Raw genomic sequence first — 27,868 nt, forward strand, 5'->3', positions numbered from 1 at the left:
TTGAAACCTATCATGCTTGAATAACATACCTAATATAACAAGACAAGATAAGCACATAACTATAACGATCAACACTACTTCAAATAGAGAAAGACTACACCAAAATCTATAGTGCCCATTTAGGCTTTATTTGTGACAGCTTTCGCTCTGCTTCCTAACACGGCTTTCTAGTATAAATTTTATAATTCAAAAAAATTTTATACTAAAAAGCTTTTTTATAAAGCGATAAAAAAGCTGTCCCAAACGAAGCCTTAATCTGCTGCTTGGAAACTTAGACTACCAACCAAAAAAATATTAGCTACTTTGCCTGCCTATCCAATGTGTTTGTGATTTAATTCACTCAATATCACTCAAAAAAAAAAAAAAAAAACTGACCAAAATCTTCATAAGAAGCTAAATATTTTTTCATCTAGTTATAAAATGACAAAAAAAAAAAAAAAAAAAAAAAAAAAACTGACCAAAATCTTCATAAGAAGCTAAATATTTTTTCATCTAGTTATAAAATGACAAAAGGAATATTAATGCATATAGCTTTGGCAACCAAATGACAAAAATACCCTTGATAATAATTTTTACATTAAAAAAAAAATTATAAAGAAGTTACCCAACAAACCCTAAGACATGGTTCAACAAACCAAACAATGTTAAAATAACACTACTGAAAGACAGATGAACATTAAAGCTCCTAAGATGCTCAACAATTCTGTCAAATAATGCTTTTTCTAAAGCGTATTAATTGCTGTAACTGTTTGTAAATAAACAATAATACAATGTTTAATAGTTTTGTAGTAGAATACATACAGTGAACTAACATCATGGTGAGACTTTTAGGCAACAATATGATAACAATATATGTACAATGATCAAGACTATCAAAATTTGTGAAGCAAAATGAGCGATACAGACCTCCGGGAAGAATTGCTGCTTTGCTCCAAAAATCTCATCTGGAAATAAGGTCATGAAGACAAAATATCAGGATAGAATTGCAGATAATATATTAAGGTGGCTTAGGAAAATTGCGATGAGTATCAGCAAAATCTCTGATAAGACGCTTCAGAGTTCTTCCCCCTTTTCCCAGCATGTGTCCGTGATCTATCAAGGCAGCATCAGATGTCTTGCTAGCAAGATAATCTGATGCTGCGCTTGCAAGGGCGTTCAGCCACAGCGGAACTAGGCTTTCAGCTTCTCCTTGTCTCAGATACTCTGCGGGAAGACTTTGGGCCTATTAAATAGAGAACATGTCAGGGCATAATAAAACAGATCATAGCAATAAATATGAGCATATTCTGCAGGAGATTTGAAATATAATTTAATGTATAAATATGCTAGCATAGGAAAAAGGGAAGTCAGAGCAATACTGTTGACTGTAACCATCCACACAAAGAATTCCAAGAAAGAAGTGCCATTAAGGATGTTCGTTCACTAAGACAGCAGACGGCTGCCAGTTGCTGTAGGATGGTTGCAGACTTGTGTACCTGGAAAGATGAATGAGAGAGAGCAGTTTAGTCAAAACAATAGTGTGTAGGACACCTGTTCTGTACAAGCTTAAACTGGTTAAAGTTTCCACAAAATAACTATTTTGAACTCGCTAACCATTAATGGTTACTTTTTTAATGAAGGATACTTATAATGAGTGAAGTAATTGGTGTCTGGCGATGCTCAAGTTAAGCCCTTGCATAAGCCTTAGGAGTCTACAACTTGTTGAAAGACCAGAAAAGTTTTAAATATTGATAGCAGAACAATTTCACAAATAAGTTAATGGTGCCACTAATTCATCCTCCGAGAAAAAAAAAAAGTAAGACATGTGGCAACCTTGTACAGATTATGAATATTCTACTACAGCCTATTAGGATTGTTATAGAGTTTAATCTTAATCTCCCTAGACTTCAACCAAAGATTATAAATAGAGTTAGAAATAATTATGTAATAGCTAGTCCATTAAAGGATTGTTAATAACATGCTGCTATAACTATCTATCGGACACAACTCTGAATTTTATACAAGCTATGTTTATTGGGCTATAATAACCTCAAGAAAAATGCCCTGTGGGCTCCAAAAATTTGGCCCCGGCCTCCGCCCGCACTGATGTGCTATGCTTTTTCTTTGGCGAGTGAGTTTTAACGGAATAAGTTCAGGGGTAAATTTTGGGAAGACAGATGGATTTGTAGATAAGACACTACCCAGAGATTTCGCCCTCATTTTGTGAGGACTTTATGATCTGAGTTCTGGTTTCCTATAGGCGCAAGCTTCTATAGTTAATTATCCCTCCCACTAACGAGAGAGAACTTTCGATTAAGGCTAGTCATCAATCAGATACGTAGAATATACATAATATCTGGCATATAGTAGCAGCATAGATTTGGATATTTGAAAGATTGGAGGATTTGGAGATTTAATATTTAAAATAGAAATTTTCACCATCTTGCACTTAAAGTGGATGGTGGGGGACTGGATGATGGACCCAATCAAGATCCAATGGTTCCGTCGTCCTGGACCATTGCGGTCCCTGGTCTACTTAGTCAGAGGAGGTAGTCAACCCAACCTCACAGAAGAATCCTTTTCGGCAGCCATAGGTTGCTTCGTCCAAGGGTACCTTGTAGACCTGGGATGGATGTTTGCCTAAGGGAAAAAAATTTGAATCCACCTTAGCTAATAGAGGGCTTTGTGCCCTATCGATCAAATCCTATTGATTCATATCTCAAGGATTTGATGCCAATAAGGAGCGTATTAGCTCTGGCCATGATCAGTATTTCGTGGCAAAACCACTCGGTTTAGAGGGCCCCAGGTCATAAACGTTTATTCAACGGTGTCATTTGGCGGCAAAACCGTAGGTTAGAGGACACGCACCACGTCCTTACTGATAGGAGATTATTTGATAATGGATCATAGTGATATTTTCGACTAGGCATTAACGCTTTGTAAGTTGAAGTTATATTTGAATTTGCCCATCTTGACAAATTGTTGTGGAGGGTGGATGAATCTTGCTTTAAGTGATTTATGGTTAGATTTTAGTTTTAAACATCTGAATTTTGGGATTTTCTGGAATTTTGGATTTTAATGGGTACTTGAGTGGCATTTGAAAATATTTGTGAACCCCTCCAGTTGAGATAGAAATTCAACACGGCCATCATCGGGGAGTTTGGGGTCATTTCCATTTATGGACTGAAACCTTGTAACCTCGATCAAGCTGTTGACCGAGGATCGGGTTTCTCGCGGGCTTTATACCTTTGTTAGTGAATTCTCTTTGTTAAAGGCCTTGAAGGCCTGATATGAATGTATAAAATAAATATTCCGATCAACTTCGTGACCGCATATTTATCCGATGATTCGAACCCTGGCTACTCCTATTTACCTGCTTAGGAGGATCAGGTTTCGTGCCTTTGTTAGTGAATTCTCTTGATTATAGGCCTTGAAGGCTTAATATGAATGTATTAAAACAAATACACCGGTCACCACAACCGTGTATTTGTGGATGTCAGAATTGTCTTCTTCTTAAGTGCAGGATCAAGAAGAAATTTTGGAACACCAAGAAGTTTAGTTCAAATTTGCTCAAACATCTCTTCCATTCTGTCAAGAGGTGTCCTTTTTTATACATGGGGTTGCCCTTGTACCCGACATACTTGAAGATCTTTAATCACCATTGTCGTAGGTGATATTTGTACTTGTGCCCACAGTGGTTCGTTGTACCTACGGTATATCCACTATTGTTATCCACAAGTATTCATTTTAGGGAATCGTTGTATCCACTACGACCTCCTAGAAGTGTTTGTAGAAGACCCATTATTCCTATATCATATCCACCTTTCACCAATTTCAGGTGGTTTTGTTGATTGTACTTGTTTACAGGGGACGGTCCTCCGCTACTGAATGCTGGTATTGCCATCTCAATCTACAGGCAAAGTTGCTAGCGTTGGAGGTTTCAATAGTGTATTTGGGGGACATATGCATCATGCAACCACTTGTTGTCCTTGTGAGCACGTTCCATTTAACCTCGTAAGGATTATTGTAGGAGTTCGTTGCATTCATCTTTCGCGTACATTGGGATTTCATCTCCCACTTGCGACTTGTTGTTAGCTTGGACAATTGTGCATTTAGACTCTGATTTGTTCATTCATCTAAAGCCCAGTCCTATGTGTTCAATCGGACCCAAGTTCAAGGTTCAACTCATGCTTGACTCTTGTATGTTGTTATGGGTTCAGCTATTTGAATCCCATTTAATCTCAAACTCCTTGAGTCCTCTATTATTCTTGAAAATTCAGGTCCTTTATTGCTCATGTCAAGTTTGAATTCAGCTTGAGTTCAATTTGAGTTCCTTGCTCTCCACATCTTGTTCCAGTTTTGAGTTCGGAGTTCATGTTCAAATGCAGTTCTTTATAGTTCGTTTAAGTTTGAGTCCTCTTACATTTAGTTCATTTGAACTCAAGTCTCCTGCAGTCCTTTGAGTTCAATTGCATGTTCATTTTTTGTTCAAAGTCTTCTGTAATCTTTGCAGGTTCATTTTCATGCTCAAATTGATTTGAATTTGACTTCAATTTGATCTTTGTTTTATTTGAATTTGAACTTTAGAAATCATTTAGGTTTTGTTCAGGTCCCCTGCTCGTGTTCAATCAAGTTCAAAAGTCCACAAGTCATTGTTCATTGGAGTCCATCTATTGTTCTTTTTTAGTTCAAAACAGATCCGAGTCGAGTGTGTTTTCACCTGAAATTTTGGCAACCTCCCGACGTCTCCCCCATTTAGGGGAAAACTATGAAAAATTGGGCCTTTCCCATCACGCGCAATAAAGACGTGCGTGGTATGTGCCCTCTTTTGAGGACACCACGGCCGTGTAAAGTCTTTGACCCCACCACACGCAATAAAGGCGTACATGGGTCTTCGATACCTGTTACAAGAAAAGAGCAGTTATTTCCCCGCAGGTACAGAGCCACGTACGAGTACTTAAGAGTTGTCCTGGCCACACTAAGAAAAGCATGCACCAGACTTCCCTGGTCTCGTCGTATGCGTCACACCGAATTTCCTTCTACCACACTCAATAAAGGCGTGCATAGGTGTTTTGCCGGTTCGTCGAACACGCCGAGGATAGGGTTTTTGGGGCCGAGGGGTCGCTCGCTTACCTCGTCGTAGGTGTCGCACCTGGTTCCCTCCTAACATGCTCAATAAAGGCGTGCATAGGTGGTTTGCCAGCCCGACATGCATGTCGAGGTAAGAGGGCACAAAAATCAAAGCAACACATTTTTTTATTTTGAAATAATGACAATAATAATAATAATAACCAATATTATTATTATTATTATTATCATTATTATATCTAATAATAATAGTAATATTAAGCAACAAATCTCACTTCTATGTTTTGGCTTGTGGGAACGGTCGACAGAGAAGATCAGGTTGGCCTTGGGATCGATCAAATAGGGCTAGAGTAAACGACAAGGTGGAGAAGAGGTCGGGTTATAGGTGGCTGGAGCAGGTAGTGGATTGGGCTAGGGGCTCGGCCGAAGGGGAGCGGGTAAGGGAGAAAGTTACGATCGCAGCGAGTGAGCTCCCGCTCTTGCGTCCGATCAAAGTGTCGTAACTTTCGATCCACAGTAAGGGAATGTCGAAGGGGAAAAGCCGAAAGACCACGCGGGAGCAGAAGAAGTGATCGAAAGGGAGAAAGTTCCTTCACAGCCGCGAGCTCGCGTGACTGCCTCCGATCAAAATGTTGGAGTTCCGACCGAATAGGCAAGGGAATGGCGTCGGAGGAGCGAAGTCGCCCAGCCACGAGGGGATCGAAGAGGCAGTGAGAGGGAGGAAGATCGAGAGAGAGAGCGAGAGCGAGAGCTTCGGAACGGAGAGCTGGAGAGATTGAGCGCGAGGAAGAGAAGAGGCCAAAGGCCTCATTCCCTCGAGCTTTTAATGACTTGAACGAGTCGTGCAAGCGACGTGCAAGATGCGACGCTTGGTCGTGCGAGAAACGACATCGGTCGTCCGAGCGACGTGTGAACTGCGCCGAGGACGTGCGACGCCTACAGTAGGTATGGGATTTGATTTTTGTTTTTCTTTTTTTCTTTTTTTTTCACTTAATACAGGTCAACAAATGCCCCCCCCCCCAACAAATGTGGTATGCGTCCGTAGCGGGCCACGTTTGTTGTACGCTGATTGACCCTGTGGATCTCTAGATATTTGTTCTAGATGTCCACTAGGTTTTTTATTTAGTAGATCTCCAAAAATTTGCTTGGATGTCACACTAGGATTTTCTTTCTCCATAAATCTTCTAGTTATATTCATAGATGCTTGATGTACTGGTTTTAGTCAAGGACCTCTAGGATAGTAATATAGCACTTCGTACTAAGATTCCTAGAGTATCACTTTGTAGATTGACGCTAGTGGATAGCATATGCTCAAGATTCTTCTATCATCTGATTGTACCTTGATGGAATTTTAAATATTGATTTGGGGATCTCGGCATGCAGCGTGATGTCGACCCAAATAAATATTTAAAATGCCCCAAACTTTTAAGGACATTTGTAGATGTCATCCAAGGTGCTCATTCTGCTATTTTGACTATAGCCCTGAGATTTTGATTCCTTCTGCCTTGTTCTTTGAATAACGAATTTGGTGAAGGGTTATCTGATTTGTCTTTGATGACTTGTCAGAAGATTTGTATGTCTTCTGCCCTTTGCTTCTAGCTTTGTCGGGCTTGGCGAAGGGGTAGATGCTGATGACCTAAACCCTTAGGTTTGTATTAGGTCAATGGCAAAAAGTCATCGGTCCAAAACTTTGCGCATAACGGACTTATTGATGACGGAATCCTCTTAGTTCAGCTTTGGGCTTTCACGAACTTTGGGATGATTTTCTTCAATCATTTGTTTTGTGCTTTGGCGGACTTGTTGAAAAAGAATTTCTTTGATCCTTACTTTGTGCTTGACGTATTTGTTGAAGAATTTACAGGTTTTGGATTCAGTTGATAGTACCAAATATAGGTAATATCTTGATCCTTAATCATCTTCTCCTTGGAACTTTGATTCTCCAGACTTTTAGAGAATTCGGTGGACTACGATCACATAAACTGGTCGAGTCAAATTGACCTTCTTTCTTCCTACAGTTCCTACTAACGGGATGATGAAGTGGGGGTTCGCTACTACGACCTTTCTTATGGCTTGTTGAGTATACGGAGCTACCAGTGATCCGGCCATATTTGGGCTTGTTGGATCCGACCCACCCGTTCGAACCTTAAGCTTCAAGCTATTTCGGCTCAATTTGTAGGAGTGTGTAGCCACAAAAATCTCTTTCTTGACTTTTGAGTCTCGATTTGTTGGAGAAGGTGATGTCTTAAATTTATTGAAGATCACCTGCATGTACTTTGGAAAAGAAGTATTTGTATTCTTTATTACAAAAGAACATTTGAATTGATAAATTTAAATATTTATTCGATAATCTCAACATACAGCACGATGTCGACCCAAATAAATATTTAAAATGCCCCCCGTCTCGCAGGGACATTTTAAAGAAAAATAAATTTAGAATTTTGAGATTTTAAATATTTATTTGGGGATCTCGGCATGCAACGAGATGTCGGCTCGAATAAATATTTAAAATGCCCCCAATCTGACGGGGGATTTTGAGATATATTCCATAACAGGGGTGAATTTAAAAATATGAAATATATACGCTAATAATCATGTACAAAAACACAACGTATTAAATATAACATTTCTCTGGACAATTTCATGTGTAGTATTTCTTCAGGAATTGGCCATTAATCGGCGGCATGAGCCTCTGACCATTCAGATCAATGAGTTGATAAGCTCCTCCCTCGTACACCTTTTCAATGACAAAGGATCCTTCCCAGTTGGATACGAATTTGCAATCAATTTTTTTATGTGGGATGATTGACCTTCTCTGCACCAAGACCAATTCCTCTTCTTGAAATGATCGATGACGCACCATTCAATCAAAAGATTTTGTCATCGTAAATCTCCAGGTTCTGCTGAGCTTGCAACCTGATTTCATCGAGTGCATCGAGCTCCTCCATTCTTAACCGAGCATTTTGTTCCTGAGTCATCTCATTCTGGATGGTGACTCGAAGAGATGGGAGTTGAACTTCTAGTGGAAACACTGCTTCAACTCCGAACACCAGTGAGTAGGAAGTGGCCTTGGTCGGTGTTTCGTAAGTTGTGTGATACGCCCACAGTGCTTCTGCCATCTTCGTATGCCACTCTCTTTTATTCTTGGTGAGAATTTTCTTTAAAAGCTTCACCAGTGTTTTGTTGAAGGCTTCTGCCAGGCTATTTGCTCTTGGATAGTATATGGAGGGATATCACCAACCGATCTTGTGCCGATCAACGAACTTATAAATTTTTGTGCTTTTAAATGTGGTACTGTTATCTAAGATTATACGGCGCGGCACACCAAATCTATAGACAACATTGTGTGAAGAAGTTGATTGTATGCTCGAACGTAACTTCTTTGAATGGAGCCGCTTCAGAAGTAGTCGGTCGCTGCCAAGATGAAGCGGTGTCCTACTGATGACAGCGGATCTATCGTCCCGATAATATCAGTACCCCAACATTCAAATGTCCAGGATGCTATTGTAGGGTGTAGTAGATTTGGCGGTTGATGTATAACATTACCGTGAATCTGACACTCATGGCACCTCTTAGTATGATCGATACAATCCTTTATCATTCTTGGTCAATAGTAGCCCATTCTTTTGATTTTAATCGCCATCTTGGGACCTGATTGGTGTGCTCAGCAAAGTCCTTCATGAACCTCTGCTACCACTTTATCAGCTTCTTTGGTTTCCAGACACCTTAGCAACATTTGATCGAAAGCACGCCGATACAATGTGTTGTTAACAAACGCATATCGTAGCACTCTTTTCCTGAATATAATGGAGAGTTTACCAGAGAGTAAGATAAAGTAATGAGGACATCCGACCATGGAGAGTCTACCAGAGAAGGGGGCAACGATCTACGATCACGATCACACCACATTATTTTTTAGCTATCATTTGTATTAGATTTATGTGTATTTGATTTATTATCGTATTTTTTTATTTTTACCCTCACTTGAGGGAGTAGTTGCTTGTGACCCTTAGGGGCACTTTTGTCTTTCGTCTTGCTATTGTATTTTGGCTATTTAAAGCCCCCTCTTCCTTTTGAGTGGACAAAGAATATTATTAAGAAAAATTTCTGCAATTGTGTTTTGAGAGCTTAGAGAGTTCTTGTGAGAGGTTGAAGTCCCTAAGAGGGGGCAACGTATTACCCACCAGCCATAGAAAGCATTCGACCACATCGTCCACCTCCTTCACCCTCTCCCTCCCCTTTCTTCTCCCCAAACTATCGGCCCCATCTTCTTGTCCCTCTCGGCCAAAACCCCACCACCTCAAAACCCTAAGCCGACTCCCCTTACCTCTCATCTCCCTTGGTCGAACCTCACCCTGCACCCTAGGCCGCCTCAACCAACCACCGGCCACCATCTCCCCTCTCCAAGCCGCCGACCTTATTCCCCACTCCCATTCCCAAAGCCGTCGGCCCCAATCCCTTCGTTTGGATTCAAGTTTCCAAACCAAGCATTCAAACACTTTCATAATTTAATCCTTTTTAAATTTGGAATTCTATTTTAATTCAAATTCAAATGAATTTGAATTTGAAAGTATTTCTTAAAATAGGTAAGTTATTTTAGGAAAGTTCCCCACATCATGCTAACTGGGATTTTAAATAGGATTTAATTAAATCTCCTTTCCTATTTTACAATTCCAAATCTAGCAATCCACAACTCCTCCCATTAAATCCTCCCCCTAAGTCTAGCCGCCGGCGCACCCCTCTCTCCTTCAATTCTCTCTTTCTCATTAATGCTCTCAATCAAATCCCCTCCCATAAGGGTGTGCCGTCCCTCCCTATCCCTAATTAATGGAGATTCAAATTTAAACTTTTCCCTTCTCTCCAATCATTAAAATCTGAAATTAAATTTCAGATTTTGAATTATCTTCCTTCCTTTATCAACACACATAATCCGGAGCTACTTTCCCTATCTTTCCCCTATGGCCGGCCCCCACTACCTTCCCCTCTCTACTTGGAAGTAGTCCTTCTAATTCCCTTCCACCGAACCTCGATTCAGGAGAATTTCCACCTCCCAAACCGCTGTCCAGATTTCCTGGACATATAAAAACTGTTGTCCAGCAAAGGTTGTTTGTTGTCCCGTCGTCCATAAGTCCTTTGTTTGTTGTCCAGAAGTTCCCCCAACCCATGTTGTCCCCTCATGTATGGCTAATCCAGAAAATGATTAAGGGCTAATTGACATCCTCCAGTCTTCGTTCTTCAACATAGACCTTGAGAACGACCACTCAGTCGAAGAATACGTGGAACAAATCCTCTTCTCCCTTGCAACTTCTATTGATCAAATGACAACCTCTCGTTCAGTAGCAACTTTCTTCTGAATCTTGACAAAGGTTAACTCTCTCCGGAATCGTATTTCCCTCTCAATTGTGGCATTACAATGATTATGCAAGTTTTCTCTGCTTAATCAGTTATTAAGAGTGAGAGTGAGGAATCTTAAATAGTGACTATTCTAAATGTTAATTAAGGGATTTCTTTTGAAAACCTCACATTAAGCAAAATTTGATTTGAATGTTTATTTTGTGCTCCAGATATTTATCATGTATTATATTGCTTGAACTAAATCATTGCTTTAGTATTTTCATTTATCGTTTAAATCGTTAGAAGTGACTAATTGCTCTTGCTCTCTCAAAAGCGTATAATTTCAAAAGTAAAACATCAACAAACACATTTGGTCGTACATCATGAAGTATGAGGCATTATCATGATAAGCATTTTAACATGATCATGGGAGCATGTAGCCTCCATGAAATGCCCATCCACCACTAATAATGGAGGAAGACACCTATTACCACTGCATGGTAAAATATAGGATTTAAGAAAAAATTAACATAAATAGAAGATATATTCATATTATTTTTCATCAAAGAATTCAAATGAACAAGACATGGTGGTCAACAAACCTCTATGGAACCTACCAGCACCAAGTAGAAGGGAGAGGAACCTAGTTTGAGAGAAAACACAACAAAAGCTTTCTTTTAATTTATTTCATCATATTCACACACACATAAGACGTGCACAACAATATTACAAGATTCAAAATAAAATTACAATATTTAAATTCTAATTTCAAAAGGCAAACGGAAGGAGGTAGGTGGTTGGCTACTGAAATGGTGCTTGCATGGAGGCAAATCTTCATATGCATATGCAGTTGGAGGTAGGCGTGGCACTTCATCTTAGACTTAAAACCACCATCTTAGACTTAAAACCACCACCTTTGAGAAATTGATATGGCTACATCTCTTGGCTTGCATGATAGCTTTTGAGTTGACTTTACATGAAAAGGCTGGTTATAACTTCACATGATGTGATGATCATCCAACCTATCTTTCAACTTTTGCAACCAACTCCTCAAAAACTCCAACTTACAAACTTTTAAATTTTAGATTTCAAATTCAAATTTAATACAATGAATTACATTTTTTTAAAATTGATCTTTCACACTACATAATTAGCAAGTCTAAGCACCAAGTCTTAATAGTATTTAGAACATTTGTAGATACTAAATTAATTAACATAATTAATTTTTAATTGGTCTTTTTTAATAACTATTTGTTAACTATATGTTAACCATCCTGTGCATTTTTATAATAAAAAGTAGACAATAAAACCATTAAGCCTTTATCTTGTTGAAATATATTTTCGCATTGAGTCGATTCAAGCCCAACTTGGCTCAATCATGCTCGATCAACTCGGGCAAGCATCGTCAAAGAAAAATTAACTCAAATTGGACCTAAATTTATTCAAATTAAACTTAATTCTACCAAATTAAAGTCAAATTGATCAAACCAACCCAAAATCCGTCCACATCGAACCCATTTGAGCCTCATTGAACAAAATTTGAAGCAATTTGAAGCCGATTCGAGCAAAATTGGCTCGATCGGACACAATCGGACCCGAATCGACCCAAATCGGGTCAAATCAATTCTGATTCAGGTTCCATTTAAGCCCAATTGGACCAATCCAGTTTCAATTAGAATCTATTTGACTTTCTAGCCTGCTTTAATCATTTACCCAAATCAAGAAATCGAATCGGAGGGCTACATTTGAATATGCGACTACTATAGGTATTTTCCTTGCTGTTTTTGGCAGCTGTAGAGGGATATCGCGACAGAAGATCGCATTGGGCAGAGAAGTCTTTGATTTCACCTTTAGGAAGAGTGCGAGGCAAGCCAGGGGGGACATTCGATCTATCTTCATGTGATCAATCGAGCAAGAAAGAGGAAGAGGCCAAGGAGGCGAACCAAAGGCTCCCGTGTGCGAGCCAGTTGAACCGAAGGCTTTCATGTGCGGATCTTACAGGCAAACCGAAGGCTTCCGTGTGCAGCTCATACTTGTCAATGGTGCAAAATAGCACGCGTCGTGGCGCACGGCGCGGCGCGGCGCACCTACGACGCCATGTTCATGGCGAGGCGCATGTGTTTAAAATAGCGCGCGCTATTTGCGCCACATGTGAGCCATGGTGCATGGCGCACGGCACAAAATTGCGTGCCAAATTGTTGCTTCCGCTGAATCGTCCCGCAGAGTAGTGCTTCTGCCAATACCGAGTGATCGATACCACTCGGTATTGATATGTACATGCTCGGTACTACTAGGTACATGCTCGGTACCGCTAAGTACATGCTTGGTAGTGCTATGTACATGCTCGGTACCACTCGGTATTGCTACGTACATGCTCGGTACCGCTCGGTACATGCTCGGTACCGCTAAGTACATGCTCGGTACTGCTATGTACATGCTCGGTACCGCTTGATATTGCTATGTACATGCTCGGTACCGCTTGGTACATGCTCGGTGCTGCTAAGTACATGCTCGGTATTGCTATGTACATGCTCGGTACCGCTCAGTATTGCTATGTGCATGCTCGGTACTGCTCGGTACCTCTAGGTACACGCTCGGTACCGCTGTGTACACGCTCGGTACCGCTATGTACATGATTGTTTTTCATTATTAGGATAGATTGTCTTTCATTTTTAATAATATTTCATATTCATGATTATTATTTTATAATTTTTATTTAGTTTGCGTCATGTTCAAAATGGCGCGCGCCGCGCCGTGCGCTATGCGTCATGGCTCCAAAGGGACCTTTGCGCCATGGTACGTCATTCGCTATTAACAGGTATGGTGCAGCTCTTACAAGCGGACTGAACGTCACATGTGCGGCTCTTCCAGACCGAGTGAAACCCTCCATGCGGGACTCTCCCAAGCGGACCGAAGACCGCATCCAGGTCATGATCCATCCAGGCGTCCCATCCAGGGGTCCGAGCATCTCCATCCGCTGAACCCTCTTAGCCACTAAACCCTCTTGGTCACTAAACCATCTCCGACCGACAATCCTCGTGGCCGCCTCCTTCTACGATCTAAGGAGACTCCCTCTTGTTGTTGTCCCCTCTTTCCTCTTCCAAAATCAAAAAGAAAGGGGTGCCATAGTGAGCCCCTAATACAGCAAAGAGGAGGTTAGAGAGCTTCCTCTCTCTATCTCTAAAGGCATCAAGTCGTTGGGCTTGTGTCCAATGCACTCTATCTTGCATCCAACGCATTCATTTTGTGTCCAACACCTTCATGCACAACAAACCTATGCCTGGTAGTCATCATATCTAGAATTTGGTGGCCATGCATTTGAACAAATAGATCACATGATCGTTTATGGATTAGATTATGCCAAAATTAATATAAAAGAGAATTGTGGGCCTCTTGCTAGTTTCTTCACTCTCAAAATTTTTTAATTTATGAGCTAGAATTATAGCTCATTGTACCATATGATTCCTGATAAAGATATATTATGTCGTTTCAACCAAGTTAGTATGCAATAAATGATATTCGTCAAATGAAAAACTGCCAACAGAAATTTCAAAAAAAATTAAAAGCTAAGCTACATATTTACCCTGGACATTGCTGATACACCAAGCAGGGTATATACAACGTTGGATACTAGTCCCTCACCACTTCTAGACAAAACTTGGATCATTACAGCACTTAGAGATCCTTCACTGATGCATGTCAAAGATTCCAGCAAAGAGGAGAGGCATGTTTCTAGGAAGCCTGTAGGTGCAGGAGAAAAGACTAGTTTCAATGCTTAGAAAACTGGAAGAGAAATGATGCATTAAAGGACATTTATTTCACTACCACAATAATCTGAATTTCAAAATATTCAGATATGCCATGATTCTTTACAAAAAGTTTACGTCAGAATTTGTACCAGTTGACATAGAAAGACCTATCAAAAATGAAAGCATGCACTACTACGAAATTGCAGTTCTTCAAAGGGATTTTAATCAAAACAATCTGTGCATACCAGATACTCTTCACAGAAACTGGATGAGCCATAATAATTAAATGCAAAGATGCAAAGTCATGCTAAAGAATACACTGATAGGAAATACTTGAGTTTGCAAGTCTTCCTAACCAAAACCAGGGAATCTCAACAGCACAATTGCTGTCCACCGCAGGAAATTGAAGAAAAAACAGGAAGAAAACTGAGAAAAACAGTAGAATCTTGTAGGGAAAGGGAAAACTGAGCAAACGCTTTTTATTTCAATGGAAGATGAAAAGCACTTGCAAGATACAAATTTCCTTCAATTCGAGAGGAAGGAAAAACTCTCAAAGATCTCCGGCAACGCCAAGAGCCCAAAACCAAACCCTAGATCTCCAAATTGATTCAAATTCAACATAATCCCCCCCTTTCCTCCTAACCTCCTAATTAACCATAAAGGAGTTTTACAAAATGTCTAAACAGCCCCTCGCATTCAAAATTTCCCTCCCAAAACTCCTCCTTGGCCCCCGTCGGATGTGCTCGTTCCGCTCGGTTCCGCCCGCCCTGTTTGTTTCCGCCTCGAGTAGGTGTGGACCAGTCCGTGTTGGACCGGTCCAGCCGGCTCAAGTGCCGGCCTAACATTACTCCCCTCCCAAAAACTCACCTTGTCCTCAAGGTGAAAGTCAGGGAACTGTTGCCTGACCATCTCATAGGGCTCCCAAGTGGCCTCGTAGTCTGGAAGGCCGCTCCACCTAATCTTCACCTTCTTTTCCCCCTTCTCATTGATGCACACTCCTACCGCTAGAGGCTCCAATGCCACTTCCATGTCCTCCCTCAATGTGCTGGGCCGCTCTGGGCTCACTGCATGCTCCCCCACCACTCTCCTCAACTGTGAGACATGAAAAACGGGGTGTATTCTAGCTGTTGGAGGGAGCCTCAATCTATAGGCCACCACTCCAATTCTCTCATCCACTTCAAAAGGGCGAAAAAACCTTGCTACAAGCTTCTCATTTCTCCTTTGGGCCATAGTCCTCTGCCGGTATGGTCGGAGCTTCAAGTAGACCTTGTCCCCAACTGCAAACTGTATATCTCTCCTTTTGCCGTCCGCCTGCTTCTTCATAAGTTGTTGGGCTCTAAGTAAATTGTGGGCTCCGAAAATTCGGCCCCGGCCTCCCCGCCGCCCTTTTTCTTTTTATTTGAGCGAGGGGAGTTTTAACTGAATAAGTTCCGAGGTAAATTTTGGAATGCAAATGGGTTTGTAGATAAGACACTACCCAGAGATTTCGCCCTCATTTTGTGAGGACTTTATGATCTGAGTTCTGGTTTCCTATAGGCGCAAGCCCCTATAGTTAATTACCCCTCCCGATGACGAGAGAGAACTTTCGATTAAGGCTAGTCGTCAATCAGATACGTAGAGATACGTGTTATCTGGCATATAGTAGCAGCATGGGTTTGAGTATTGGAAACTGGATTAGGATTTGGGTATATTTGATATTTAAAATAGGAAATTGCACCATCTAGCACTTAAAGCTGATGGTGGGGGAATGGATGATGGACCCGATCAAGATCCCATGGTTCCGTCGTCCCGGGCCATCGTGGTCCCTGATCTACTTAGTCAGAGGAGGTAGTCGACCCAACCTGACAGAAGGATCCTTGTCGGCAGCCATGGGTTGCTTCGTCCAAGGGGACCTTGTAGACCGAGGTTAAATGTTTGTCTAAGGGGACAAATTTGAATCCACCTTAGCTAACAGAGGGCTTTGTGCCCTATCGATCATATCCTATTGATTCATATCTCAAGGATTTAACGCCATTAAGGAGCGTATCGGCTCTGGCCATAACCGCTATCTGTGGTGCCATTTGGCGGCAAAACCACTCGGTTAAAAGGGCCCCAGGTGATAACTGTTTATCCTGCGGTGCCATTTGGCGGCAGACCGCCGGTTAGAGGACGCGTACCACGTCCTTACTGGCAAGAGACTGTTTGAGAATGGATCCTAGTGATATTTTCGACTAGGCATTTAGCTTTTTTGTGAGCTGAAGTAAATTTTAATTTGTCCACCTCGACAAACTGTTGCGGAGGGTGGATGAATTTTGCTTTAAGCGTTGAGATGGATAGTTTCATTTTTAAATATTTTTGGAATTTTGAGATTTTGGAGTTTGGATTTTGGCATTTTTTGTGGATATTTTGGGTGGAGTTTGAAAGTATTTGGAATGGACTTTTGGGAGACAATTGAAAGTATTTGGGAATCCCTCCGGTTGAGATCTGCATTCAACACGGCCATCATCAAGGTGTTTGGGTGTCATTTATTTTTATGAATTGAACCTTGTCAACTCTGTCGAGCTGTCGACAGAGGGTCGGGTTTTGTAGGCTTTATGCTCTTGAGAGTGAATTCTTTTGATTTTAGGCTTTGAAGATCTAATATGAATGTATTAAAACAAATATTATGGTCACCACGGCCACATATTTGCTTAATGGTTCGAACCCTGTCGACTCCTATTGATCCATATAGAATGATCGGATTCGAATTTGAATTCACTTATGGACCCGCGCAGCATCCCTAGACGTCACGTGTGTACCAATAACACGCTCGCCGTGGCCCATGCGGGTATTTGATTATATTTACCCCTTTTAGTGTGCCTATGTGTATACAAACTATTGTGCACGTGCAGGGGTATTCTAAAATCATTTGTAGACGCCTTCTGTCTGCTTGTACGGAGGTTGCAGAGGTAGACTGTCGTGCACTACTTATTGATCTTTGTAGGCGGATTATAGTGCACTAACTAATCTCCTGCCTTGGGTTGTAGAAGCTTGCACTTGTCTTATTCTCCATACATTTTGTTGTGGGCTTTGATCTTTTCAGTACATCTGCAACTGTTACATGTAGATAGGTAGATGTCTTCATTTATAGGCTAAAATTGACTTCAGGATACTGCATTTACTGTAGTATTTATGTATCTACACAGGGGTAGCACATTGTACATACATCTATGTCAGTAGAGAGATTGTATGCACTGCAGATCTTTTATCCTTGCTTGCATGTAAATTAGTGCCCTTATTGTATATTTATGTAGATTGCTGGACTGTTATAAAACAATTATCATCTACTAAGTCCTCTTCACATTCCTTGGCATCTTGATTAGCTCGAAGATCTCCCTAAATTCTTTGAGAACTCTATGCTACTGATTGATTCTAATCCCTCTGTTATCCTTTCAACTTGATATCTGTTTGCAAGAAGATCGTTGTATTTGTTGCAATTCTTCTAATATTGCCTATAGGGATGTTATATACATTGCAAATGTAGAAGCTTCTGCCATCATTTGAAGTGCCACGAGCATTAAAATCTACTACATTTGTTACATATTGAATTCTTTTATCCAAGGGGAACTGTTGTATAAATAAGGAGTCTTCTACGGTGACTCGTAGGGACTTCCACATGTACTTATAAAACTACTACATGAAGTGTTGTTGTTTGTAGTAGAATTAATAAACTTGGTTAGAGTTGAACATCATTGACTATGCATAGGTCTTTCTCTTACTTATTGCTTGTGAATGAGATGTAGAAGCTTTTCATGTTGATAACTTCTTGTAAGTCAACCTTCAGATGTATCAATTTCTTTTGTTTGTAAGAGAGCAATGTAATTGTTCATGTGAGTAATATATGCATCGATCACTATCATTCTTTTATGGCTTGCATGATATTCATTATCTTCCACAATCCTCCATAAATATTCATAAGATTCTTATAGCTTCTTATGAATGAATTGTTGTATGCGTAATAGGTTCACATTCTTATTTGTAGGTGCATTATTCTTTCAACCATAAGTCTTCAACATATGTTTTGCATGTGAATGGTCATGATCATTGCATATTCTTTATATATGACTATTGGTAAATCATCAATTTCGTTGAGAAATACTATGTCATTGAATGATGTTCTTTACAATCTTGTAAATGAATGGTGCTCACATTCCTTTGATTCGCAAGCTTTCTTCTATTTCATTTGTATTTAGAGCTCATTGCTTTGCAACTTATGATTCAATTCTAAGCATGATCATGCCTTCTTGCACAAGTTCAAACTCAATTCAAGTCCATTGTTGTTCAAACTCAAATTCTTTGTATTTGTTCATTTGAGTTCAAGTTATGCATAGTCCTTAACATTCCATTTGAAGTTTTGATATCATTTTCAAGTCAAGCTCTTTTCACTTGGTTCAAACCAAGTCCACAAGTCTCAAGTGACTTTGTTCTATTCAAGTTCAAATGCATGTCTACAAGTCCCCTGTAGTTCACTTGAGTTCAAGCTTTGTTCACAAGTCATCTGTTTGAATTCAAGTATCAAACTCAAGTTCGATTGAATTTTGGTTCATTTGAATTTAATCTCTTTGTTCTATTGTTCAAGTCCAAATCAAACTCCCCTGTGGTCCTTCTTGCAAGTTCAAGATTGAGTCTTTGTTCTTTTCAATTTTGAATTTGAATTAACTCTTTTATTAATGCCTTTGGAGTTCAAACAGGTCCAGGTACGAATCTCATTTTTGTCCATTTGATGTGCAAATAAAGTCCAAGTACAGTCCGTCTTCACCCGAAATTTCGGCAGCCTCCCGGCGTCTCCCCCGTTTAGGGGAAAACTACAAAAAACTGGGTCTTTCCCACCACGCTAAGAAAAGCGTGTATGGTAGGTGCCCTCTTTCGGGGACATAGCGACCGTGTATTTTTCGATCCCCCACCACGCTAAGAAAAGCGTGTATGGGTATTTTTTTTGAAAATATTTTTGCAAGAAAAGCATTTTTTTAAAAGTATTTTGTAAGCAAGGCAGTTGTTTCCCTGCAAGCGGGTACTTATGGGTATCCCCGCTTTGTCGTACGCATCGCACCGGGCTCCTATCCCACCACTCTAAGAAAAGCATGTATAGGCGAGGTTTCCAAGGCGATATGAACATCAAAAAGGGGATTTGGGTGATTACCCGCTTTGTCGCAAGCGTCGGGACGCACTCCCTCCCACCATGCTAAGAAAAGCGTGTATATGTGGTCGTTTTGTCCCGACAAATGCGTTGAAACGGGTTCTCGGAGTTTTAGGGTTTAGAAGTTATACCTATGACCAAATATTTCCCTATTCGGTTGGGTTACATCAAGGATCAGCCTTAAGCCATATTTTTTGCTTTAGTCATTGGATGTTCTTCACTAGAACATTTGCAGAGATGTACTTGGTGTATGCTTTTTGCTGATGATATTTCTTCTTGTTGAAAAGTCTAGAGAGGGAGTTGAAGGTAACTTGAATTATGGAGGTCAACCTTAGAGTCTAAAGGTTTTTCGCTTGAGCTAGATCTAAAACGGAATATATGGAGTGGTAATTTTAGTAGTAATAGACCCTAAGTGAGGGGTTTGTGATTGGGCGATCAAGTCATTTAAATAGAGTACAACGTTTTAGATATTTGGATCTATTGTTCAGAGTGATGGTGAAATAGATGGGGATATTATCAGCAGAATTCCTAAGTTGGATGGTTTAAGTGGAAGGAATGCAGTCGGGCTTGTTATGTGATAGAAATGTACCCCTCAAACTTAAGGGAAAATTCTATAAGATGGTAGTGAGGCCTTGCAATGCTTACTTGAGGTGCTTGAATAGTTGGCCTTTAAAAGAGAAGCATAATACTAAGTTAAGTGTGGCAGAGATGAGGATTGCTCAGGTGGATGAGTGCTTTACCGCTTAGAGATAGGAATACGAAATGAGCATATACGTGAAAGGTTGGAGTAGCTCCAGTAGAAGATAAGATTAGAGAAAGTCGCCTTAGAGATGGTTTGGTCACCATAAACGGCGGCCTTGCGATGGCACCGATTAGGAGAGTAGAGGTATTAGATTTGACTTTTGTTAAAAAGGTAGGGGTTAGACTAAAGTCAAGACCTGTTAGAAAAATATTTAGGAATGATCTTTCTTTATTAGATTTAAAACGAGATTGACTTTAATAGGAACACAACTGGAGAAAAAGGATTCATGATAGCCGACCCCACGTAGTGGGATAACAAGCCTGATGATGTTGGTTGTTGTTGTTGTCTTGTTTAAACATGGGCTGACATGAATTGTATATTGAAGATACAAAATCTGTATATTATAAGATCTAGAATAGTTGAAAGGCTGATAAATCTAACGAAATAGATAGAATCTGTTATTGAATGCAAAAATCTTTTTGAAAAAACTTTATTTCGTAAATGTGATTTGCAAGAATCATGAGGTAGTAATGTTAAGTTTGTCAATGGTTTATGTGTTGTCGATAGAAAGTACCATAATTTGAACAGAAACTTAATGATGATGCTCATCAGAAAGCTATAACAACTGGAAAGGTAGTGCATCTTTACTTTTGAAGCAATGCCATCTACGATAGGCTTTGAGAAGAATGTTCTGGGTTCTATCAGCCCTTTAAGAAAATGAGCCTCTTTTGGGACGGTGATTGGAACATAGACATAAGAGCAGCAGTAAATTTATATCCTACATGGTTGAATTTGTATATGAAATCAAAACTAAAAATTGAATCTAAAACTTAAAGCAACTTAAAAGCATTGTATATCTTATCTATTTTTGTAAATTTAATTTGGGTTTTTAAATGAATTTAATCATAACTAATAAATGTTAATATAATTTTTGATGCAATCTCAGTACTTGTGATTTGGATTTTTTCAGAATGCCTATGTTTTTATGTTGTCTATATTTTTGCACATATTTGGCCTTGTCTCTATTTTTCCTTACTCAACGAATGCTATAAAACCTTACCAAAAGTTTTATTCAACAAGGTTCAGCATGTTTGCCACGCTCACCTTTTAATATTAGTTTTTTTATCCTCTTAATCATGCAACTCAGTTATTTAGCCGAGTTATCTTCAATCTTCTTGTACTTGTTGCTTTTACAGCTGGAGTTTAGTGGTCAGTTTTTTTGTTTGTACAATGCAGCATCTTTAATAACATTTAAATGTCACTGGTATTTTGACAAGATAATGGCATTATCTAGCTTCAAGAGAATATGCGATTCTTTTCAATGGTATGCATTTCTAGTCCTTCCGGAGAAATCACAGTACACACCACTCTTACTCTAGTTAAACATGCCCCTTGCTGGTAGATAGGCTCAAAAGAAGCAAAAATGTCCATTTTAACAACCATGCAATGAAAAAAAAATTTTAGGTGAAGTTTCAAAATGAGCCAACGTGCAATGCATGTAATTGTATTTAATTACTTTGAGTAATATTTTGCTCACTGTGACTATGCTGGTAAAGATCCCACTACGATATCAAAAGTCAAGTTTCAGTAAGTTTTCTTCACTGAGAAACTCAATTTCTTAGTATGCAAGGTGTATGTTAGGCCGGCACTTGAGCCGGCTGGACGGTCCAACCCGGACCGTCCCACCCTACTCGAGGCGGAAACAAACAGGGCGGAGCCGAGCGGAAACCTGAGCGGTACGAGCACATCCGACGGGGGCCAAGGAGGTTTGGCGAGGAAATTTGTAATGCGAGGGCTGTTTAGACATTTTGTAAAACTTCTTTATGGTTAATTTAGGAAGGTTAGGAGGAAAGGGGGATTATGTTGAATTTGAATCAATTTGGAGATCTAGGGTTTGGTTTTGGGCTCTTGGCGTGCCGGAGATCTTGAGAGTTTTTTTCCTTTCCCTCGAATTGAAGGAAATTTATCTTGCAATTCTTTTCATCTTCCATTGAAATAAAAAGCGTTTGCTCCAGTTTTCCCTACGAGATCCTACTGTTTTCTTCAGTTTTCTTCCTGTTTTTTCTGCAATTTCCTGCGGTGGACAGCAATTGTGCTGTTCGAGATTCCCTGGTTTTGGTTAGGAAGACTTGCAAACTCAAGTATTTTCCTATCAATTGGTATCAAGCGAAGCTTGGGCGGTGGAGGCTGTTTTTCCACTGTTTCGCTGCAGATTTGCTGTTTGGAAGGGATCCGAGGCATCTCTTAGGTTCCCATCTGGCATCTAAGCGGGTAAGAATGTCTTGGAGACCGAGATGGGTCAATTTAAAGCGGATCTGGAAAGAGAAGATGGCGACATTGAGCGAGAATGTGGAGGGAAATTATGGCCTTGGAGGAGATGATGAAAAAGTTGTTGAAAGGGCAAGCAAAGGCGTGCCGAGCGGAGGAAAGAGGAGAAGAGTCGGGAGCAGGGTAAGGAGAAGGTGATACGAAAGAGGAAGAGGAGGTGGAATTGCTTGACAGCACGGAAGGATGCCACATGGGAGTCATCAGGCGGGAGAATGAACAGAAGGAGAGACTTCAGGGAAGGAAGAGAAGTGATATGGCGACGTGCGAGGCCACGACCATTAGACGGCCATGGGGATTCTATAACCATCATGCGAGGCACGAGGGGAAGATGGCGCTACGCGGCCAAGGAGGGGAGGATGAGCCGCCCGATATGGAGGGAAGGAACTTGGGAAGACCATAGCTTGGGACAGAGGAGGCCATGGGGGGAAATAGGCATATGGGGTGGCACCGGGGCCAGGAAGTTGAAAATGGCCAGTATTCGAGGAGGGAAATGTGGATGAGTGGATCCACAAGGTGGAGAGATATTTTGCAATGAATGAATTGATGGAGGAGGAGAGGATGACTGCTAGTTTGTGCTTGGATAGGGGCGCATTTGTCTGGTTCAAATACATGGATAAGGGGAACTGGTGAGGACCTGGAGGGAATTCAAGGAGGCTATTCAGGGAGAGATTCAGGGGGGCAGACCATGGGAGATATCAGAACAGTTCTATGCCCTCACTCAAGAGGGAACAGTGGAGGAATACAGGAAGAAGTTTTGAGAGTTTGGTGGGAGACATGAGGGCTTATCAAACAGTCAACTTTTGGGGGGCAACTTTATGAAGGGCCTCAGGCCGGAAATTAGAGATGCTGTGGAAGGTCATGGAGACCAAGAGAACTTGAGGGAGGCGATGGAGTTTGGCTCAGTTGGTAGAGAACAGAAGACCATGCCCCGATTGTGGTAGGATCAACCACTTTTTCAGAGGTCCATGAAGTGCACAACTACCACTTACTTGGCTCGCAAAAGGGCCAAGCCTAGTGTTCTGAGAGAGTGGAAAAGGAGAAGAGCGGGGTGACCAGATTGCTGGATAGCTTCAAGAAAATTGACTGAGGAGAGATGCAGGAGAAAGAAGGGCCTGTTTCGATTGGTGGAGAAGTTTGTTCCAGGACAGGGTGCAAGGATGCGCCTTCGGCCCCCCTTTTCTTCAACCCCCGTTTAATATAGACGAGGCGCGAGAACGGGTGATGAATTCTGATGAGAAGCAGATTGATCCCTGAGTGAGATGTAGCCGAGGTCCTCCCTCAATTCTGTGATAGGATTTTACTCCTAGCCCTGACGTGAAGTGAAGGGGAAGATCCTTGGGAGGGAGGTATGGTTCTGATTGACAGTGGGGCAACCCACAATTTCATATCCACCCCAGGTGGCGGAGGACTAGGGTTGGACCTACTGAGACAGGCAATGTATGGGTGTATGATGGGGACAGGGAGATTGAGTCAGCACCGGAGAATCTGCAAGGTGTGGACGAGAATTACAGGAGATTAGGGAGTGGTGGTAGATGGTTTCCTACCCCTGAAGTTGGGATACCTGATGTTCATTTTGGGCATGAAGTGCTACTACCTTGGTGAAACCAAGGTGAACTGGGGACCATGGTGATGGAGTGTGATGGTAGAGGAAGTAAGTGAAGCTCAAGGGGAACCAGGATTGTCCAGAGCTGGAGTGTCACTCCCCGATCAATGGTGAAAATCATCCATGAGAGGAGGAGGATCCTTATGGAGTTGCAGAAGCCTGGAGGAGCAGGAGGAGTGGGGAGGAAAAGCCCATTCACCGTGCGTATGGTGTCATAGCTCTTCTGCAAGGATATTTTGAATGTGTTCAACTCCCGGTGGGACTCCACCTGCGAAGCGGAGCCTCAACAGATTATTGCCTGAAAGAGGGAATATCCTCTATCATTTTTTTGTGTGAGGCCTTACGGGATACCCTCAGGTCAGATAGGATGAATTGAGAAGTTGGTGGGAGAAATGCTAGCAGAGGAATCATTCAAGTCAGTGTAGATCCCTTCTCTAGTCACTTTTGTTGTGAAAAAGAAGATGGGAGTTGGAGGTTTGTGTTGTTATGAGCTTCTAACACAGGAGATGTGCTGATAAGTTTCCCTATCCCTTAATTGCAGAGTTGTATGGATGAGCTACAGTGGACAGCCTTGTTCACCAAGGTCGATTCTGAAGTCAGACTACAACCAGACTCGGAGATGAGGAAGGAAGATGTGCAGAGACGCCTTCAGGCTCATAGAGGAGCCTAGAGTCTTTCTGGTTGATGCTTTTGGCTCAACACGCTATAGCCACATTTCCAGGTCTTAGATGAACCGGATTTCAGCCACCGCCTGAGATAGTAGGAACTGAGGAGGAACACTAGAGCACTGATGTGGTGTTTTGAGTGTTGCTGAGGGAGCATCAGCTTGGAAGGCCAACTTTCAAGAGGTGTGACTTTCGGCTCGGCACGTGATAATCCAGGAGGGAGTTTCTGCTAGACCCAGTCCTAAGATCAGATTGCAGATTAGCCCGGACCCGAGGGGACGGATCCGCCGAGGCCGGATCGCGACGAGTAGACTTTCTTAACCCAGGGATCTGGTGCTTTGGGATTAGGTTACTGAATTCTGATCTTTTCAAATTCTTTAACTCAAACCAGAAGAATCACCAGAACACATAAGCTAACTAAAAACATCAAATGCAGCGGAAACAAAAAGCATCTACTTTCAGTTTCTCAAAATAACATCTACCAGAAAACAGTACATGGCTTTCCAACGAAAGAAAGACAGAACAGCAAATAGCCAATGACTGGTACAAATCAAAAGTAAAAAGTACGACTAATCTGATCAGACTCTGAAACCTATGCCTGAACTTCCTTGCCCTTCTCCCAGACACCTGAAAACCACCAGAAAGCAAGGGTGAGCTAACAGCTCTAGCCAAACAACATACCACCAATGCTAAGAATTTCTCAGAAACAGACCAAATTCATCTGGAACAGAAATCAGATCAGAAATGGAACAAATTCGGAAATCAAAACTTACGGACCAGTATCAAAATCACATCAGAGTCCTGTAAAAGATCGTTATCAGAACAGAACAAATGCAAGCAGAGTCAGAATCAGCAATCAGAATCGTAGACGATCATAGTCATATCATATCAACAATTTCGTACAGAAAAAAAAATAAACACATAAACAAGAAAAAAAAAAATTTAAGTACAGATACATATAGCTAATGCCCGACTACTGACGGATCGTCTATGGATTCCGGCCCTTATGCCTTCCCTCTCCCAGACAACCTGACTGAATCTCATGGATCCAGGCCCCTTATGTCTCCCATTTGTGCTCACGGCACCAAAGACAGATGTGCTTATAGCACCAAATACAGAATTCATCGGATCCGGACAGACACAGATAGTCAGTTTGATCTCAATTGCAGATTTCCCGTTTCACTAAACTGAATCTCATAAGATTCAGGCCCCTTAGACTCCCTTTTTATAGCTTATACACATAGCATTTCAATTCAGAAGAAATACGTGACAATGTCAGAAATTACCGAACAATCAAAATGGCAAGCACAACGGCCAGTATAATTTCGGATTTACACCCACAATTCCTTGCAAAGAAAATTTACCGAATTCGCACAGAATACAGATATCAACATTTCAGAACATTTATTCTAGCTGCGACGGCGGTAAATTCCAATTTCACAGAAAACTGGTCGACGCTAAATAAGGCACAGTCGAATCAAAAAATACCAGGACTGAAAATCTTTCAGAAACTAACCCAAAATGTGCACACTCCCCGCGGCACGTCAACTAATCATACCAGGACAAGACGCTGTAAAAACTGAGCCAATGCAAGCAGATATCGGACAACAAATCCATTAACGAAACGAAATCCGGACAGAATAATACCGCCAAAACAGACGACGGTTTCTTCTGAAAATTGACGAAAGGCGGAATGTGCCTTACCTCGAGCACAGCAATTTTCCCTCAAACAGCCGACTTCGGGCGAAAAACGGCTTCCGCGTCGTCCGACAAATCAACTTTTTCCACTTTTCCTTCGTTTTTTCTCTCCTCCTGCAGCTTTTTCTCTCTCAAATATCTAATTTCTATATATATCCAGACTGAATCGTCGGACACCGAGGCTTCGTTACCGGACGACCAGTGAAGAGGGACTTCCGTCCAGACGAAAAAAGACATATGTTCTGGCGAAGGGTTCACAGGGAGAATTTTTCGTCCAGCGAACGATTCCCAATTTTTCGTCGACGTAATCATGACACACCAAACTGATTTTTCTGCACAACCTGTACCGATCTGTCCGATGATTCGACTTCGTGCCGGCGAACCTGGAGCAGAAATATATTTACGATACTCCTCAAACAATCTCACCACCGCAGTCGAGTACCTACACAACTTAAAAAAAAAAATGTCGTCCTCAGACATTATCCAATCGCAACCTCCGTCAAAACAAGTACGGTACGAACCCGTCCTCATATCTGACTCCCTTCTCCAAGTTGCTTCCCGTGCAGTCCGGTGCTTCCACTGGACTTTTAACATCGGACATTCTTTATTTCTTAACTTTCGGACGTTGTATGCCCAAAGTGAAGCCTTGGCTCTTCCTTTAGCGCTAGACAGTTCTCCTGAATCTGCCGACCGTCATCAACTGACAATCTTCTTCTCCAGAGTCGGATACCCACTTCCTCAGAGTGGATACGTGAAACACATATCAACATCAGGCATAGAAGCAGAAGCTCAATGTTGTAAGGCCAGCTTTTCCAATCCTTCCAAAAATTCAAATGGTCCACCATTACCTTGACTAAGCTTACTCACCTGACCCAAATCTGCTTCAACATACCTTTTCAATCGGGCGCACTTTGACATACACTACAAGTCAACCCGACCTGGAACTCAAAATTCTGTGCTTCTGATTGTAATACTTCTGCCTGACGATCTTGAGCGCTTCAATCTTCTCTTTTACAAATTGATCCTTCTGGAGCATTTCATCAGCAAAGTGGCCCCAAAGCCTGTCTATCTCGCCCTTCCCGTCAGATAGTCAAAGAGTACGACACTTTCCTGCCATATTCAAGCCTCGTACGTGCCATACCGATACTGGATCCTCGAAAAGACGTGTTGTTTAGGCAAACTCAATCCAGCGGAATAATGATCCCTCCTCCAACTTCCGCTAGAAAAAAGTCCCAGGAACACACAGCCTCACAGTCTTCCAGTACCATGATGTCCTCTTCTAAGACGGTCCGTCGGTCTGAGGATGAAAGGGCTGTACTGAAATTGCATTTCGTACACCAAGGCCTTTGCTGAATGTGCCTTTACCAAAGTCTGGACAGTAAGCGCCCATCTCTGATCAGATACGATCACATACGAGGCACACCGTGCAATCCTGCTATTTTTTCCTTCACGATAATCTGTGCCAAAAAACGACAACTGAATTCGTCTGTCTGGGTTTCCTATTAGAACACATAAGCTGACTCGTCAATG

At 41.3% G+C, this 27,868-nt stretch overlaps 1 protein-coding gene across 3 annotated transcripts in view; it reads right to left on the minus strand.

The window, feature by feature from the left end:
- Positions 1 to 650: 650 nt before the first annotated feature.
- The window catches only part of LOC110092572 (transportin MOS14), a 132,848-nt gene continuing 105,630 nt past the window's right edge, over positions 651 to 27,868 (minus strand). For 2 of the 3 annotated variants that reach the window (XM_028698005.1, XM_020817182.2), the window contains 3 exons: positions 13,982 to 14,139; positions 1,359 to 1,475; positions 651 to 1,222 (listed from right to left, as the gene is read on the minus strand). In XM_028698005.1, the coding sequence (XP_028553838.1) occupies positions 998 to 1,222; positions 1,359 to 1,475; positions 13,982 to 14,139 (500 nt within the window). In that variant the 3' untranslated portion in view covers positions 651 to 997. The remainder of the gene's footprint in view (positions 1,223 to 1,358; positions 1,476 to 13,981; positions 14,140 to 27,868) is intronic. The other variant, XR_002302599.2, reaches the window with a different exon arrangement.

The sequence above is a fragment of the Dendrobium catenatum genome, unplaced genomic scaffold (assembly GCF_001605985.2).
Source record: "Dendrobium catenatum unplaced genomic scaffold, ASM160598v2 fragScaff_scaffold_1026, whole genome shotgun sequence".
Taxonomy (NCBI): domain Eukaryota; kingdom Viridiplantae; phylum Streptophyta; class Magnoliopsida; order Asparagales; family Orchidaceae; genus Dendrobium; species Dendrobium catenatum.